Source organism: Furipterus horrens, unplaced genomic scaffold (genome assembly GCF_987537825.1).
Source record: "Furipterus horrens unplaced genomic scaffold, mFurHor1.1.pri manual_scaffold_11, whole genome shotgun sequence".
NCBI classification, from domain to species: Eukaryota; Metazoa; Chordata; class Mammalia; order Chiroptera; family Furipteridae; genus Furipterus; species Furipterus horrens.
In genome coordinates, this window is record NW_028327181.1 from 79,185,851 (window position 1) to 79,204,811 (window position 18,961).

The 18,961-nt window shown below is 39.5% G+C and overlaps 3 protein-coding genes and 1 long non-coding RNA gene across 4 annotated transcripts in view; 1 reads left to right on the forward strand and 3 right to left on the reverse strand.

The window, feature by feature from the left end:
• LOC149998430 (uncharacterized) overlaps positions 1–18,961 on the forward strand; it is a 294,581-nt gene that overhangs the window by 158,939 nt on the left and 116,681 nt on the right. The window lies entirely within an intron of this gene.
• On the reverse strand, positions 1,102–1,673 carry KRTAP3-1 (keratin associated protein 3-1). Its single transcript, XM_090291652.1, has one exon. The coding sequence runs from the start codon at positions 1,630–1,632 to the stop codon at positions 1,336–1,338; it is 297 nt and encodes a 98-aa protein (XP_090147778.1). The 5' UTR covers positions 1,633–1,673; the 3' UTR covers positions 1,102–1,335.
• On the reverse strand, positions 11,121–11,489 carry LOC149998440 (keratin-associated protein 9-3-like). Its single transcript, XM_090291690.1, has one exon. The coding sequence runs from the start codon at positions 11,487–11,489 to the stop codon at positions 11,121–11,123; it is 369 nt and encodes a 122-aa protein (XP_090147816.1).
• LOC149998441 (keratin-associated protein 9-3-like) lies at positions 13,676–14,075 on the reverse strand. The gene has a single exon (XM_090291700.1). The coding sequence runs from the start codon at positions 14,051–14,053 to the stop codon at positions 13,676–13,678; it is 378 nt and encodes a 125-aa protein (XP_090147826.1). The 5' UTR covers positions 14,054–14,075.

An 18,961-nucleotide genomic window follows, 5' to 3' on the forward strand; every position in this document is an offset into this window, starting at 1 on the left:
GGGAAGCAAATGGACCTAAGGTCCCAAGAAAAATCCAAGAAAATATGCAACTAATTAAACTGTATTCTGGATACTTTCTGCAAAAATCTTACTGCATGTGGATTTTTCTAGGACATCTAAGGAGATGAATTAATGGTCATTATACAAGTTTTGTTGTAGGAGGAAGTATGTGTTTTTATTCCCATAATTGCGTGACTATTTCTGGTGTATAGAGAAGACAGCACTATAGTTTATTTTCAGTTTATTTCAATAACATCTTATTATATGTCATTTGAACTAGTAAACTTCTAAATATAGTTATGACTAATGTGAGCCAAGCCTAATTTGAGGAAATAAGGAATATTCAATAAATGCTAATATTCATTCCAAATTGATCTTCCTAGAAGACAACATATATAAAGAAATGAAGATATATATATATATATATATATATATATATATATATATATATATATATATAATATATATATTTCCCAAAATTGCATGACATTTTGAACTTGGAATTTCGTTAATGACTTTTACTAAAGGAGTCAGAATGATTTCTACACATTAGCAGTGACCAATTTCTTTAAGGAAGAAAGAAAATCAATTTTAGAGGTAATGGAAATTAAAATAAATAAAATATTTTTAAAACATTTTAATCTCTAGACTCTAGCATAGTGCTTGGCACAGTGGTTGTCTTAAAAAATATTTATTGAATAAAATGATCCTACAAGGCACTGGCCAGGTAGCTCAGTTGGTTAGAGTGTTTGTCCCGGTGTGCCAAGTTTGCAGGTTCAATCTTTGGTCAGGGCACCTACAAAAAGCAACCAATGAATGCATGAATGGGTGAAACAATAAATCAAACCAATCTCTCTCTCTCAATAAAAAAATAAATAAAAATTTAAAAAGATTCTACAAAATAACCTCCTGTATTTTTTACTTTTTAACTTATCACAGTGAGCCAGTATCTAATTTTTGTGATTCCACCATGAAAGGTCTCATTCTGCTGGGAGTGAATCTTGGGTGATAGGATGACCTACTGCTCAGGTTTTGGTAGGCATTCTACTTTCCTTAAGAGGGAACATGGAATAAAGAATCACAAGGCCATATCTGCTAAGCCAGAATGAAGTTTATTAGTGAACAGTCAAAATGCTTATTTCTCCAAGAGCAGTAAAATAGCTTTAAAGACAGAAAAAGGTCTCCAACTCTCCCCAAACGAGGAAAGAATTAAGAAGTTGGGCTAATTCATGAAAACATGGCCCAGGGAATAGATAGAGTTGTCCTGCTATAGGTAGTTGCGCATGTTGAAGGCTGGGCCAGGTGGAGGATGTTGAGCAGCAAAGATGTGGCTGCTTAGCAGCAGGGCTCACAGGGACTTTCACAGCAAGGCTGAACGTAGGTCGTCAGGTTGATCCCGCACAGTCCGGGAGTTGGGTGGCAAGAGTTGAGCAGCCAGCAAGTTGGCACGTAGGTGTCAGGCATACAGCAGGGTGGGGGGCAGGTGTCACAGCAAGTGGGCTGAAGGAGGCTGATGTCATGTGGGCACGTGCTGGGCAGGCAGACTCCACACCGGCAGCATTTGTCAGAGGAGCAGATGGTGGTGGCGGGACCAGTGGGGACACTGCAGCAGCAGGGAGCACAGCAAGCCATGGTGTCAAGACTTGGGTTTTTGTTGGGTTGAGAAGAGAAGTCTCTTGGTGTTTCAATGCTTCTCTCTTCTGCCCTGGCTCTTATATACCCACCTTCCTGGGCGTCAGCCTGTAAGCAAGACTTTTTCCCCATGTTTCAGTTTATAGCTGTCTATAAAAACCATCTAATTACCCAAGTGTTTATTACCTAAGACACACTCCTTACCTTGTAAAAGGGGGTGAGTTTGTTTTGTTGTCAAATTGGGACTCTTTACATTGGTTCTTTGTCACTGCATAAGCATTTCATTTCAGTCTTCAAAGACTCCAAGTGATTATCTTCTAATCATTAACGATGGTCTGGTATGCTGGGTATCTTCAAATCACCCCCATGTTTGTTTGTTTGTTTTGTCTTCTTTTCAAACTTAAGAGATGAGGAGTAGGCTTTTTGATTGCTCTTCTACCAGTAACCTAAGATTCTATGTGATAATTTTGCCTTTCTGGCTGGAAAAGTGATAAGATTTGTAGATTTATTCTTTGTGCCTCCAAGAAACTGAATTTAGATGAATAGATGGAACCTATAGAGACCAAGATTCTGGTTCTGTGTAAAGAAGCACTTTCTTAACAGAGTTGTAACAAAGCATTTATTCTTCCTTTCCTTCACACATGCTTTGAATGATAACTTGACAGGAGCGTGTAGATGGGAGTTAAGAGTTATATGGGTGATAGTGATGAATGTCCTTTAAAGTTCTATCCAATCATGTTATGAATTAAGATTATTTATGAGCCAATGGCTAGTTGTAGAGGGCCGTTTAGAAACTAGACAGTGTACTATTTCCCAAAATGAGTTCCATGAACACCCGTTCCAATGAACATTAAAGGGTACTCTGGAAAATAAGTTTGGGAAATACTGACTTCTTCACTGGTGGACCTCTCAGAACCTTGGTATGCTAAGGTTCTCTGTGAATTTTCCCTACAGAGATACAGCATGTGTTTTTCTCCCAACTCACTTGACCATGGAATCTTTTTTGTATTTTGGTTTTCCTAGATTAGCTTTACAGATTAGTGCCCTATGGAACACACTTGGAGAGAGTTCCAAATTACTTCTAAACTGCTAAGACCTTAGTAATAAAATTATTTAAATAAATAAAGACATCAAAGTTAATATGATGTTTTAGAACTACTATAAAGTAGGGAAAATATCAACTGGTAAATTTTTAGATATATGTTACTTCAAAAGTCTTAAAATTGTATATATTTTCTGACCCAACTTCAGATAAAATGTCACAGGCTCTAAAAATAATTAGAAAGTTGCTCAGTATAGAGGAGTCAGAAGTCAAAGGACATGCAAATCAACAAGATGTTGGATCCAAAAGATGCTTAACGTGAAAACAGTTTTCATTTTAGTCATTTTCTTACTAGAATGATTTTGTGGTTTTAGATCTCTCTGCTGGGAATCAGCTTGTTGTTCACATGGCTTCAATAGATATCTCTGTTCAATCAAACGCTCATTGGTTAGGTACCAGCTGTAAGACAGCATGCAAAAAAAGGAAAAAATGAAATAGGTTCCTGTCCTTGAGGAGGTCATAGAGAAGAAAAGACACACAGAAGTAAACTGGCAAATGACAACACAGGGTTGTACATTCAGGTTTTCTAGGTAGGAAGTGGGAGTTTAGAGCTAGGGGTACTGCCTAGAAGATTTGGGGAGAATTTATGAAAAGGGAGCGTTTGTGTGAGTGCTGAAGGTTGAATAGGAGCTTTACAGGCACAAGGCGATAGGGAAGGAATTTCAGCAAGTGAAACAGAGAAGCCAGATGCCATGGCCTGTTCCTGGGATGGCACGAGTGTTGCTTGGTTAAGGCCCAGGTTCTGTAGGGAGGCGCTGGAGGACAATAATGGAAAATGACATTGGAAGGGTGGGTTAGTGCCGCAGTAGTAAGAATTTTCACTGTTTTTAGTATTCCAGACTCAGGATTTTGAAATACATTTTATGGGCAGTGGGCATTCATGAAAGGTTTTTGAATACATTTGTGACATGATTAGATTTGTGTTTTAGAAAGATGACTGTAGCTTTTGAATGGCGGTCCATTATCATTATCATTATCATTATCATCATCACTTACGAAGTATTAGGTCTTGTGCTGGGCTCTTTATATGTGTTATACATTTCTCCCCACAAGGTTATGATGCGTGCAGTGTTACTGTTCTTGCCCTTCACAGATGTGGGACCTGAGGCACAAAGAGGCTAAATAACTAGTGAGTAAGCGATGGAGCTGGAGTTTGAAGCAAAGAAATCTGCTTCCAGATTCCATGCTCTTAGCCACTGTGCATCTTCCCTTGCACTCTGGGAATGTTGCTCTGACGAGAGTGAAGATGACCTTCAAGCTCAGTTGTGTGTAAGATTGGTGGGAAGGATGGGACCAGCTTATTGAAGTCTTGAGACCATAAGAGGAGTTGGTTTTAGAGCTATTTTCTTAACCAAAATACTATTCTGCAGAATGGAGATAATTTGAAGATAGGGACAGTGGTTGGGAGGCTATGTGGGTGTTCTATGGGAGTGGAGAGGAGGGCATGATTTCTGTCTTAGAGGGTATCCTGGTTGGGTGGGAATCAAACAGAGGGGCATATCAGGAATTTCTCATCGCATCATTTGTTTTTTTTGGGAACCCCTATCTGGGTGGCACATCAATTTCCACAATAAAACTAAAATGCTTGCTTTTAAGATAATTGGAATATCCTAATCTTATTCTCCACTAATACCTAGCATTTATTGACTGTACACCATGTGCCAGGCATAGAGCTAACTATTTTATGCAAATATTATTACTTATTTATTACAACCTTATAAGATAAAGAACATTCTTATACCTGCTTCCTAGACAGTGAAACTGAGAGTCGATATTAAATAATGATTTAAAGTCACACAGTTAGTGACTAATAGCAATACCTCACACTTATTAATAAAACTGAGTATTGTGGAATTAAATATTATATACTTATAAATTATGTTCATTCATTTTTTCATTTGTTAATTCATTAAGCAAAACGCCTAGCACCATGTTAGGTGCTGAGCAAACAGAAATAAACAGGTCAGATGAGGTCCTATCGTCAAGGTGTTCATTCTAGTTGGGGAGACAGAAAGAAACAGTAAGCAAATGCATAAATGAGAACTTCAGACAGTGACAAGTGTCAGAAGAAAATTAAACAGTGAAGTGACAGAGAGTGACTGAGCGGTAGTGCAGAGAGCACATCTGCTTTGGTTAGGGTGGTCAGGGACAGTCTTTGCCAGGCGGCTGGAGCAGAGGGAAAGGAAAGCAGTGCGACAGGAGATGAGGTCGAGGAGGTAGGCAGGTGCTAGGCCGTGGGGGAACGTGTGGGTAGTTATACAGAGTTTAGCTTTTTTCTAAGGGCATTGAGAATCCACTGGGTGATTAATGGCCAGGAGTGATAAGAAGTGAGTTATGTTTCATGGGAAATGAACCGCAGTGGGGCCGAAGTGGAAACAGGCCTAACAAGTAAGGGTCAGGTGAGAGGATGAACACCCTTGCCAGTGGTGAACGGGTGGGTGAGAGGTGGTAGTGTGGGGCATTTTTGTAAGTAGAGATGGTAGGTCGTGCTGATCAAGAGAGTGGCCAAGGACCATGTTTAGGTCTCAGATTTACGTACTCATAGGTGAGAGGGCACTCTGAGCTCAAAAGCTGCCATCTAGGGTAGGAGGGAAGGGGTCTCAGATGAGTTCAAGGTGGGACCTGCAGAAAGGGAGCAGCCTGAAGCCTGTGAGAGTGAACGATGCTCCAATACACACATGGAAAATGTGCTTGCTACTAAGTTCCTGGACTGAGATAGAAGGTCACTTTTATGTGTGTTAGTCACAGTGTGTTGTGAGCCTCTGTGTGACTTACCAATAGCCATCTCCCAGCAACTTGGTGGATTTCTGGGTTGCTGTCAGGAAAACCCTCCCATGATGGCATCTCCTGCGTCAGCAGTAATGTCAGTGTTGGGAGGTTTCACACTTGAAGGCAACTCAGGTTTCCTAAGCTTGGCGAAGCGCTTCAACCCTTCACAAAAGCATCCTAATAAAAATGCCTAGAAGTAAAAGCATTTGGTCTTTATTTCCTGAATTTCATGATCTTTTAAATTTCTGGTGAACTCCTTAATAATATAGGTAGGAAGAAAGACTGGTATTAGGACTGATAGTGACAAAAATGCTTTCATTGCAGAAAGTCCATTTGGCTGACCATGCGGGGCGAGGATTCTGGGTTTGGGCTGAATGGCAGACTTTGGGGGCCCTTTACAGTTGCACCAGGACATTTTTTCCTGTGTGCGGTTATAGTGGAGGCTGATACAACTCTTGCCAGTGTATCAGCCAGCATTGAAAATTAGTCTTAATTTGGTTTTCTTTATAAAAAAAAAGTAGTTTTGCCCCTTGATGACAGCTGATATTGGCTATAGTTGTATAGGTGTATATGACCTAACGGGGGTGGCCCTTCTGCCCTCTGTCACCTGGACATGTATGTTGCCATTGTACCATGCCAGCGCTAGTCCCATGGCACGTGCAAGCTGGGCCTAGCTTCTGCTGGCCGCAAGTGTTGCCTGTTTTTCTTGGGGACCTTAGGCTTTGAGTTTAATTCTCGTGTAGTATTGTAAGCTATAGAATATGCAGATAGTAGCAGAGAATTACACCCCATTAAGTAATGTATAAATAATGTGTGTTCACTAAAACGAACCTGGTTGGGAAAGTCGATGTTCAATAAAATTTGAGTGATCCTGATGGAAAGCAGGTTTCTTAAGTCAGAGTTATGGTCTGGGGATAAGTCAGCAATTAACAACAACCATCTGCTGTCAGTCTCCCCGGCACAGCCCCACTTTGTATGGAAAGATTTTAATAGTGACGGTGGAACTTTCTTAACTACAGAGCTAAATGGTGCTGAGTAACATGTCTAGTTTCTTAACCAGATTCTGGTAGGCCTGAAATGTTGTCATCTTCCGGCTACCACCTCCAAAGCTAGAGACTAATTTCCCCCCCATAATCAGCTGTGAATAAAGGGAGTAAGTGAAAAGTCTGAATGAAAGGTTCATGAAGTAATCTGAATTTTAAACGGCAGTAAGAGCTTAACAGTTAGGGTCCAGTCCAGAGACAAGAACCACACCCAGTATTTGAATGGAGTGAATTTTGTATGAAGAGTTTTAAACTAAGTTGTTAGCTAGGTAACTAAGAGGCTAGAAAAAGAGGACCCTGAGATATGACAAATGTAGGAAATACAGAAAGACCTAAGAGTGATAGGTTCTTTAAAGGGGATAGGGAAGGAACTAAAACTTGGGAATTTAGAGAGGGGCTGCCCTGTGGGGCTGAAACCCAGCTGTCTCAGGGGAACTGGCTGGCTGGTGCTGGGGACTCTGAGGCGGTGGCAGCGGAGCTGGTTCTACAAGTGTGGAGAAAACAGCAAACTGGATTTAGGTGTTGCTATGGAAACCAGGGAGGCCAGGGAGAGATGGTTTTTTGTTAATTACTGACTTATCCCTGTATCTGTAGCTGCTGTGATGAAGCAGTGTTATGAGGGTGATCATCCTGGGAACCACTAGGATACAGGAAGCCCCAATTAAATGGAAGTAAACAAAAGGGAAGGAACAAGGCTCTTTGTCCTCTTCCAGCTTTGTTGTTTCCCTCTGTCACCCCCTAGTGACAAAACCTAATGTGGAGCAGCTGGCAAAGCCATAATGTGGTTTCAGAGCACCGTCAAGGTGGAAGGAAGGGCATGAAGCTGGGAGGCAATAACTTAACAACTAGAGCAAAGAGGAACTTATTCTGAAACCCACAGCTTCCAAAACAGCCATCTTTAAGTCAGCCGAACCTTCCCTGACCATTCTTCACTTTCAGTCCTTTAATTTCATGTCTCTTCATGAGTTTTGGACTCAGAGTTGGGTTCCTATTTCAGTTTTGAGTTTTGTGACTATAAGCAAGCTATTTAACTTCATTTATCCATTTATCTACTTATTTACTTATTTAATAAAAACACCTGATTGAGATATGATTGACATACAACCGGCTGATATTTCTCTCCCTCTCTTTCTCCCTCCCTTCCCCTCTCTGTAAAAATAAATAAGTAAAACCTTTTTTAAAAATGTGAGCTAAGACTTTAACTATCACCTGGCCACCATACACCTCCACTTTCACTAGTGGGCTGCAGTAACATACTGGGTCTCTGGGAATTAGTGTCTATACAGTGTCTAGTAATCCCTATGGTAGCAGAATTTTCACTCCTTGAACTCTGAGCTCTGGTTTCACACCCATGAATACCTTGCGGAACAAAAGGGACTTCGCAGATATAATTAAGGTTACTAATTAGTTGACTTGAAAATATGGAGAGTATCCTGGGTTATCCAGATGGGCTAAGAGGCAATGATGTAACAACTGGCACAAAGAGGAACTTATTATAAAGCCCAGTTTCCAAAAAAGCCATCTTAAATATGCTGAACTTCCCCACACTTGTCTCTACATCTAGTTCCTTAATTTCATCTTCTGTGAGTTTTGGAGTCAGACAGGATTGGATTCAGTCTTCCTTTTTTAAAACTCTATTTAGACTTATTTTCCTCATCTACAAGCCAGGATAATAATATCTATGTCGTGGGACTGATTTAAGTGTGAAATGAAGTGAAGTTCAATGAGGTATATTTAGCAGGTGGCACAGCATATGGCACTAAACAAGGCCACCCGCCATCCTTCTCCTTCAGGTGTATCTTCCCTGTCATTCTTCCTCCTTTTCTGCCTCTTGTCCGTCATTGTGTCTTTTTTTCTGTGTTTCTCCTCTCTTGTGTATTTTTTTCTCTTCATTTTGTTCTTTTCTCCATCTATTATTACCTAAATCCACCCCTCCATATTTTCTTCTATCCTCTTTTGTTACGCATCTATTCATATTACTATAGTCAATGAACTTCAGTAAAAATGGTCCCTACTTTTGCTTTAGAATTTGTAATTAGTAATTGATGTCCTTTTTCGTCACTGAATTGAGTATGCATCTGAAATCCTCTTAGCTGTCATATATAGGAAGTTGCTATTTTCCATAGAGTAGCAGTTAGGAATGTTTTAGATTTCCAGTTTTGGAAAAGTTAAGTATTGACTTGACTAAAGGACTTACTGTTTTTACAGGTAAGCAGTTGCTAGCATTGGTTTAGAGACTCAGCTGTGTCAGGATCAGCGTCCCTTCCATTCTCTTGGATTTTGTAGCTCCATATGTCTTTAAAGTACGAGGAGGAGTCAGGGTGAAGAGGAAGTGGGAGCACAGTGTGCATGTGCCTTGTATCAGTAAAGGAAAGCTTTTGCAGAGGCTCACAGCTGGCTTCTGTTTAGATTTATTCATCCAGTCCTGTGTCTTTCTATTTCTGTAATATATTTTTTAAATTCATAATCTTGTGTATAGTGTAGTACTACAGGCACCAGCAGGACATAGTAGACAGGACACTTTGACAACTTTTTCTTGTCTCTATAGTTTTGCCCTTTGCAGAATGTCATATATTTGGTACTGTATAGTACGTAGCCCCTTAAGATTAGCTTCTTACATTCAGCAATAGGCATTTAAGATTCTTCTATGTCCTTTTGTGGTTTTATAAATCATTTCTCTTTATCACAGAACAGTGTTCTATTGAATAGATGTAGCAAAGTTTGCTTATTCATTCACCTGTTGGGGGACACTTTGGTTGCTGCCAATTTTTGGTAATTATGAATGAAGCTGCTATAAACATTTATGTGCAGGCTTTTGTGCAGACATAAGTTTTCAGCTTATTTGAGTAAACACTGAGAAGCACAATTGCTGTGTTGTATAGTAAGCCTATGTTTAGCTTTGAAGAAACAGCTAAACTGTCTTCCAAAGTGGCTGTACCATTTTGCTTTCCAACCACCAATGAGTGAGAGTTTCTGTTGCTCCACCAATATTTTGTGCTATATGGTATTGTCATTGCTTTGGATTTTAGCCATTATAATAGGTGTGTAGGTTGGGCTCTTTTTTTTCTCCCTCTTTTTGTTCCATTAAGAATGACCTTCAAGGCCCACTTCAAAGATCACCTCCCTTGTGAAGTCTTCCCTAATGCTGCCCCTAGCATAGCCCTTGCTGGTCCTATAGTGATCTCTTTCTTTTTGAAATCCTGTTTCTGGTCCTTCTGTTTTCTTCTTTCAACTTACATAACTAAGACATTACTTTCCACCACAAGGTCCATCCAAAGCTTCTCCACAATTTCTGACAGTTCCTGGGGCATTACTGTCTTGTCATGACCCTTGCTCTGTCTGGTTCCTGGCTATCTTCACCTTCCCTTGAATCAACCCAGAAATGAAATTCCGCTAATTTGCTAGTTTTCCTAGGAAAGTTGACCATCCCAAACACTGTGTGTGATAGCTTAATGTGGAGGGATCATAGAGTAATATTCATGACCTCCTGACTAGATCTTTCTTTCTTTTTTTCTTCTCACTCCCTTTCTGAAGTAAGAAATATTTCTCTCTTTGTCTCACCTGTAATTTTTTAACATCCTTTTCTTAAGCTTTTGGAGTTGCCAACATGTATATCTCACGTGGATGAGCCTATTGTAAGTTGAACCATTGAGGCATTTTGGTCACAAAAGCACTTATCCCTAAGGTAGAGGGAGTTTTTTTCTACCAACATCACATTGTATGCTGCTAGTTTCACACATATTCTTTCTCTTTCTGGATAGTAAGGTGTTCAAGGATGAGAATTAATTCTTGATCTTTCTTATTTCCATAGTCCCTGCTTTAGAAGTGATGGTCAATAAATTTTTATTGAATGAATACACTATATAGAGACTTTGGTCTCTTTTAAAAAGAAACAAGTGTACTTCTTACAAGTGGGCATTTTTGAACTATGAGCAATTAATTCATCTTATGGACAAGTTGAAACACTGACCATGATTTCTTTGCCTAGTATATAACATTTATTAAGAAATGACAGAAGACACTGTAACACAGGTGTAATTAAAATAGCCAATAGGAAAGATCATGATGATTCCTCCTGCCCCAAAATGGATGGAATCAGATGTTGAAATGTGGAAAAGAGTGGGCTACTTCTTAGAAGCTGAATGTTGGGTGAAGAGCTTTCATTCTTTCTGGTGGCATCTTGAGAAATGTCACTTGGCTGTACTCTGGCGCCTTTAATGTTGGACATTTTTTAGGTAAACAGAAGCTAAAAATAGATCACAGAACAGGGGAAAATCAGACTTCTGGACAGTTCTCAGGATAAAATCCATAATTTGGCAGTAATTTTCAGTAGGTAGGAAAATCAGGAATAGTATATCCAAAGCAATGTGATGATCATCAGGTGAGTTCATAGCATTTCTGTGTCTGCTGTGGAGAGTCAAGGTATTCATTGTAAGATGGAATCAGATGGAACTCATCCACTTGGTAGCCCCATAACAGAAACCCAAATAGAAGTCTAAGAACTTGTTAGTGGTCCAGGAGATAAATTGTTCAGATACTGTGTCCTGGTTGATTGAAAATCAGCAACCTGACTTTTAGCAGGTGGGCTCACAGCAGGTGGGCTGGCAGCAGGTAGGCTCACAGCAGTAGCAGCAGCAGGCTGGCCGGCAGCAGGACTGTCCACAGTAGGATGGGCGGCAGCAGGAGTCCTGGGCATGGTGCAGCTGGCAGCAGGTTGGGGGGGTGCAGCTCACCACGCAGCAGGGGGGCAGGCAGGTGTCCTCCACGCGGCAGTCAGGGCGGCACCACCTGGTGCGGCAGCTCACAGCTCCACAGCCACAGCCGGTCCCGCACCCTGTCCCGCAGCAGCTGTTCTGGCAGCAGGTTGGCTGGCAGCAGCTGGAGCCACAGGTCCCACAGGAACAGCTGGGAAACCCACAGAAGCTGGTGGTGCAGCAGGCCATGGCGTCAGGTGTTGGGCTGCTTGAAGGAGTTTGGCGGTGACTTCTGTGTTGAACCTTTTATATATCCTGGCCAGCTGCTATTTATACAATTCTTAACATATCTTCCTTGTTTTTGTTTAAATTTGTTCCTCAGTGGGCCTCTGATTGGCTTACATTGAAATACTTATGACACAGTATGAGTAGATGCTTAGAAATTACTTTGTTTTATAGTTTCATTTGGATTCCTCATATCAGTCCTTTCCTCTTTAGAATAGGTTTGTGGTTTTGCATGTTCAAAGAGTCCTCCTATTTTAGTCCATGTCATCACAGTTGCTTTATAGAGGTATTTATTCCACATGACACTCTGTCCAGACCTCTAAGGCTAAGAGGTATTTATTCCACATGACACTCAGTCCACACCTCTGAGGTGAATAATAATTGTGCTCTTTTTATTAAAACTATTATTTTTCCTTCTGGAAATATAGACTATAAATTCTCTTGAATTTAGGACATCAGAACATCTACTGAATTGAAAGAGTACCTTCTGTCAGCATAATTTTTAGTTCCCAACTTACTTACTCCAACATCAAATCAAATTACCATTATAGTTCCTTTTATTTCAACCAGTTTGAAATGTGCAAATATTATTTGTGTTTCAGGCCAAAAAAATATTTTTTTGTCAACCAAATGACATAGTATATATAAAAGTATCTCACAAAGCGCTTATCTTCTGGTAGTACCTTAATGTTTATTGAATATGATTTTAAATGGGTGGAGTAAAAGACATGAACCATGGATGCCTGTACTACTTAATGATGATTAAATAGACTTTCAAGCTTAGTACCTTTCATGAAGGAGTCCTTGTTATCGTCAAAAGAGACCAGAAATTGATGAAAATTTTTTCTACAATACAGTTAGTAGTTGAACCAAGGCTCAGAAAAAACATCTGGGAGTTAAGACATTGTGAAGAATACACTTCCATTTACTTTATTCTTCTCTGAAATAATATTATCTTGTCTGTGACCTATCATTGCTACTGATTAAATGATAGAGGTAAGTTCTGGAAGCTTATAAATAACTCAGAAAAAAACTTGTCTTAGTTTTTTCTGTATTTTGTCATGTATTTTGTATATATTGCACACAAATACTTAAGAATTGAAAATTAATTGGTAAAAGGTATTTCGGTCTAGATTTGTGCTAACTTCTTAGGAGAACATCTTTCCAATTGGATTGCTAAGTGCAAAGTATATGGTTGTTTCATATTTCTAAGGCATGTGTCTGACAAATGGTGATGGTGGAACTCACTGGGTATCTACACAGCTGTTTATTCTACTTGCATTTAGACAAGTGATACACCTTATACATACTTAAAATAAATGGAGGTGAGTGTTAGGAGTTGAAGCTTAGAGATCAATTTGGGGGTCAGTGGGAAGAATTAAATAGGCTAAGGCATAGGAATTAAAACAGAAATGCTCTTGGGAAATTGATAGTATCTGATAGTATCTAATAGATATTTAATAATCTATTTAGTTGGTAATACAGTTTTTTTTAGATATCGAGCATTCGTGAAGGAGAACATCTAGTATATTAAAGGAAAGGAGATTACATCTAGGTAGAACTCTCATAGCTTTGATCAGCCTGAAAATTTTAGCTAAAAGTGGCCTTATTGGTTCCTACCTAATTAGAACATTTAAGTATTTGAATAACTACAAACATTACTTAATACATGGAACATTTTATTAACTGATGGATAGAAGCATAATGCAATTTGTATTTACTCTTCTGGTTTAGACTTCTATGTTTATGCTTTAGGATAATTATAAATATGCAAATCTACTCTTCTTGAATTTCAGCTAAAGGTGGACAAGCTTGAAGATAGAACAAAGAAAATAACACAGTTTGCTTAGCACATTTAAATATTTTATTTGAAATTAACAGGGGATATTCAAGGAGAAAGCAGGTCTGAAATTGTGTGGGGATCAAGAGATATGGAGTAGAACAAAGATGTCACTAATTTGACACTCTAATTAATATGTTTTCAGTAGGCTGATTCATCGTATCCAAGAGGGTCCTAGGACATCTTGTTTCTGAATGATTTAGAAACATCGTGATACATAGCACCCAAGTAAAATCAAACAGTTCTTCAGAGATAAAGGCAGTTTCCTTATGCTTCTCCTTTCATTCTTAAGTACTCTGCAACCTTCTTTTCAGCAGGTGGGCTGGCAGCAGGTGGGCTCACAGCAGTAGCAGCAGCAGGCTGGCCGGCAGCAGGACTGTCCACAGTAGGATGGGCGGCAGCAGGAGTCCTGGGCATGGTGCAGCTGGCAGCAGGTTGGGGGGGTGCAGCTCACCACGCAGCAGGGGGGCAGGCAGGTGTCCTCCACGCGGCAGTCAGGGCGGCACCACCTGGTGCGGCAGCTCACAGCTCCACAGCCACCCTCTTGGCCACAGCCAATGCCACAGCCGGTCCCGCACCCTGTCCCACAGCAGCTGTTCTGGCAGCAGGTTGGCTGGCAGCAGCTGGAGCCACAGGTCCCACAGGAACAGCTGGGAAACCCACAGAAGCTGGTGGTGCAGCAGGCCATGGTGTCAGGAGTTGGGTTGAGAATTGTGTTGTTAAGATAAGTTTCTGAGTTTTTTGCCTGCACCTTCTACATCTGGCCTTTTATATATTCCCAGGAGACATCAATTTCCCTAACATTTAGCATCTTTCCTTGTTACGATTTGCGAAGTCAGTCACTGATTGGCTAATACCAGAGTTGTTTAGAAAGTTATAAATAGCATTTCAATTGCCTGCTTTGGTCATTGCTCAGTTAAGTCTCATTATATTTCTTCTTCGCCCAGTGTTTCAAGTGAAGGCTCATTATAGAAGTCAGTCATGGCAGCTCCTCTTTATGCTTGTCACATGACAGACGAAACTTGGGCCAATCACTGCCCTGGCTTGCTTTGTCAAATATGTCCTTTGATAACCTTTAGGCAGAGTTTATATAAACTGAACATTTTCTTCATAGGTGGTCACTCAAATAAGGATCATAATTTCATAAACAAGTTGTCTCGTCGGCAGCCGTCCGTCTCGAGAGACGATGGTGTAGCTTCTTAAGAGTCTATCTGCACTGCCGAGAATGGCTGTGCAGTCCGACTCGGGAGTGACACGGTATCTGTCTCCTCCCGTGTTGAATCGACATCTTGCGATGACGCTGGAGTGTCCTCTCCAGTGAAGCTGAAGCTACAGAGCCTGGGCAGGGTGATATGGAGGGTCTGCTGTTGCCCATGCAGCAGACCCCCCCTCTCTTCGCAGCTGAAGGGTCCAAGGGAAAGACGGAGTCAATACAGCTTGGCTTCAGGTGCGCTGCAGGAGTTGCCGGTGTTAACTACAACGTCAAACCGCCTTAGGGACTCTGGCTCCGGATTTTCTGTCGGAGTTTACTCCCTTAGCCTTTCCCCTGAAGAGGTATGCCGCAAGGCAGCGGAGGTTTTTTGGGGTCAGAGATTTCCTTCTCTGATGTGCCCTGACTGGAAGATCGAACCAGCGACACTTAGCTCGCAGGCCGACGCTCAATCCACTGAGCCAAAACAAGTTGTCTAGACTTGGAATAACTAACATTAGTGTCATCAATACATGAGCACTTACCTGGTTCATCAACATCCAAAAGAAGTATGCCTTTCTATGATCAGAGTGGGCAAGTTATAGGATCCTCAGAGCTCTGAAGGGCATTTTTGTCTTTAATCATCAATGAATGTATTCCCAGCTGAGACCCTTAATGACTTTAGCTTATAGATTGTTTTCTAACTCTACTAAATTAAAAATATGTTAGTAATGAATATACATTTTAACAAGTCAGACAGTCCAAAGACACATATAGAAGAGTTAATATTTTCCTTCCCTTCCCCAGAACACACACATCCCTCCAAAACTTGTATTCCAGAAGATAATCAGTATTAAGTTTGGTGTCTGTTCTTCAATACCTGTTTTTGCAAACATGGACCAGCACATATATACGTATAGCTTCTAATTCAGTAAAGTTGGGATGTCCTATACATATTTATTTACCATTTTTAAGAGTACAACTCACTAATTAAGTAAATTCACATTGTAAATTCTTTTTATCTTGCAAAACACGAACCCTATATTCATTAAATAACTTTCCCATTCTTCCCTCCCCAAACCCTTAGCAACCACCATTCTGACTTGCGTCTTGATGAATTTGACCACTCTTGGTACCTCATACGAGCAGAATTAGGTAGTATTTGTCTTTTTTTTTTTACTGGCTTATTTCACTTAGCATAGTGTTCTCAAGAGTCATCCATGTTGTAGAATATGTCAGAATTTCCTTCCTTTTTAAGACTGAGTAATATCCCATCGTATGTATACCCTACAGTTTGTTTATCCGTTCATCCATCAATGGACAGTTGGGTCGCTTCCTCCTTTTGGCTATGTGATAATGCTGCTTTTGGTTTGCATACTGGCTCCTGTACACAAAAGGGCATGGAGAGACCAAAGAAAGAGGCAGACCACTCCCATATTGGTAGGTGGCAGGTTTACAAAGCAAGGGAACTTACGTATGGAGCTTGTCTTGGGTGACAGCAAGACAAACAGATCACTTCAACTGCCTGACAAATCTTAAAAGTTTAGATGGAGGCTTTAACTGGATTTAGTCACATATATCATTCAAGTGGTCTCAACAATTCATTGCTCTCTCCAGGCTGCGTCCTTCACAGCAGCTCCCATTGTGGGAAAGACAGGCAGAGAATACATTCCAAGAGCAGGGGAGGGAGTGAGGATCCTTGGAATGCCCGGGTCCAGCTCTTGGGGCAACCAGTGTTTACATTCTCTTGATTACCACCGCTAACAGCTAGCTCGAACATGGATGTGCTAATCTCTCTTCAAGACTGCACTTTCAGTTCCTTTGGGTATAAATTATACCTAGAAATGGAATTGCTACTTTATATGGTAATTCTGTTTTTAATTTTTTGAGTAACTGCTTTTTCATAGTGGTTGTACTATTTTACATTCCCACAAACATGCACAATAGTTCCAATTTCTCCACAATTATGCCAGCACTTTCAGGTTTTTGAGAGTAGCCATGGATGTGAGGTGGTATGTCCTTGTGGTTTTGATTTGAATTTACCCAATTATTAGTGATATTGAGCATCTTTTGTGCTTGTTGGTCATTTGTGTATCTTCTTGGAGAAATGTTTATTCATGTAATTTGCCCAACTTTTGTTGTTGTTGAGTTTAGGAGTTTTTTATTTATTTTGGATATTAATCCTTTGTTAGATATAAGATTTGCAAATATTTTCTCCCCTTTGATAGATTGCCTTTTCATTTTGTCAATTGTGTCCTTTGATGCACAAATGCTTTAATTTTGATGTAGCTTAGTTTATCTATTTTTTACTTCATTGCTTCTGCCTTTGGTGTCATATCCAAGAAATCATTGCCAAATTCAATGTCATGAAGCCTTTCCCCCATGTTTTCTTCTATGAGTTTTATGTCTTATATTTAGGTCATTGATCCACTTTCATTTAATTTTATATGTGTAAGATAGGGTCCAACTTTTTATTTTTGCATGTGCATATCTAGGGTTTCCAAAACCATTTGTTGAAAAGACTGTCCTTTCCCCTTGAATGGTCTTGACACCCTGTTGAAAATCATTTGACCATATATGTGAGGGATTATTTCTGGGCTCTCTGTTCTGTTTGTCTACATGTGTGCTTTTATGTTGGTACCATACTATTTTGATTACTAAAGCTTTGTAACATAGTTGAAATCAGGAAGTGTAATGCCTCCAGCTTTGTTCTTTCTTCTAAAGATTGCTTTGGCTATTTGGGGTCTTCTGTGGCTCCATACAAATTTTAGGATTGCTTTTTATATTTCTGTGAAAAACACCACTGGAATTTAGATAGGAATTGCATTGAATCTTTAGATTGCTTTAGGCAGTATGGACATTTTAACAATATTAATTCTCTTAATCTATGAGCATGGAATACCTTTCCATTTATTTCTGTTTTCTTCAGTTTATTTAATCAATGTCTTACAGTTTTCAGTATACAAATTCTTCTCTTCCTTAGTTAAATTTATTTCTAAGTATTATATTCTTTTGATGCCATAGTAAATGGGATTCTTTTCATAATTTCTCTTTCTGATAGATTGTTGGCAATGTGCAGAAATGCAACTGATTTTGTAAATTGATTTTGTATCTTGAAACTTTACTGAATACTTTGATTAGTTTTTACAGTTTTTGAGTGATGTCTTTTGAGTTTTCTATTTATAATATTATGTCATCTGCAAATAGAGATGATTTTACTTCATTCTTTCTGATTTAGATGCCTTTTATTTCTTTTTCTTGTCTAATTGCTCCAATACTTTGAAAAACAGAATAGGTGAAAGTAGTCATCCTTCTTTTATTCCTGATCTTAAATGAAATGCTTCCAGTCTTTCACCATTGAGTATGATGTTAGTGTGGGCTTTTCATTTATGGCTTTTATTATGCCAACGTAATTTCCTTCTATTCCTACTGTGTTGATTTTTTTTTTTTATCATGAAAGACTGTTAAATTTCATCAGATGTTTTCTCTACATCTCTTGAGATAAGCATGTGTTGCCCTCCACCCCGCTTCATTCTGCTATATGATGTATGCACTGATTGATTTTCATATGTTGAAAATCTGACTTGGTCATGGTGTATATCCTTTTAATGTGCTTTTAAATTCTGCTTAATCGTGTTTTGTCAAGGAATATCACATCAATATTAATTATGGATATTGGTCTGTAATTTTCTTTTCTTGTAGTGTCTACCAGACTTTGATATCAGGGTAATGCTGGCTTCATATGATGAATTTGAAAGTGTTCCCCCCTCTTTCATTTTTTGGAAGTTTTAGGACGATTGATCTTTTTAATTTTAATTGTTGTTCCATTACAACTGTCCCAATTTTTCCCTGGTTGCTCTCCCTTACCCTACCCACCCCCCACTCCCACAGTCAGTCCCTACCCTGTTGTTCATGTCCATGGGCCCTTTATACTTGTTCCATGACTAGACCCTTCCCCTTCCTTCCCCTTCCTTCCCCTGTTATCCCTCCCCTCTGGTTGCTGTCAGTTTGTTCCTTATTTTCATGTCACTGGTTCTATTTTGCTCATTTGTTTTGTTCATTAAGGAGGATTGGTCTTAATTTTTTTTAGTTTTTGGTAGAATTCATCAATGAAGCCTTCTGATAATGGGATTTTTCTCTCTTGAAGGTTGTTAGTTATAGATCCATTCAGTTTCTATTTCTTTGTGATTCAGATTTGATAGGAATTATCCATTTCATCTAGGTTATCCAATTTGTTGTCTTATTCTATACATATTATTACTTATTCTTTTAAATGGCTATGCAATATTCCAGAGTATGATCACACCACATTTTCTTCAGTCACCCCCCACTGATAAGTCCTCAAAGTTTTTAGTTTGTGCTTTTGAATTTAAAAAAATCATAGAATTTTAAGCTGAAAGTGACTTT

What these genes read in the sequence shown, in the direction of transcription:
- KRTAP3-1 (XM_090291652.1), bottom strand. Translation starts at nt 1,632, where the DNA reads ATGGCTTGCTGTGCTCCCTGCTGCTGCAGTGTCCCCACTGGTCCCGCC.
- LOC149998441 (XM_090291700.1), bottom strand. Translation starts at nt 14,053, where the DNA reads ATGGCCTGCTGCACCACCAGCTTCTGTGGGTTTCCCAGCTGTTCCTGT.
- LOC149998440 (XM_090291690.1), bottom strand. Translation starts at nt 11,489, where the DNA reads ATGGCCTGCTGCACCACCAGCTTCTGTGGGTTTCCCAGCTGTTCCTGT.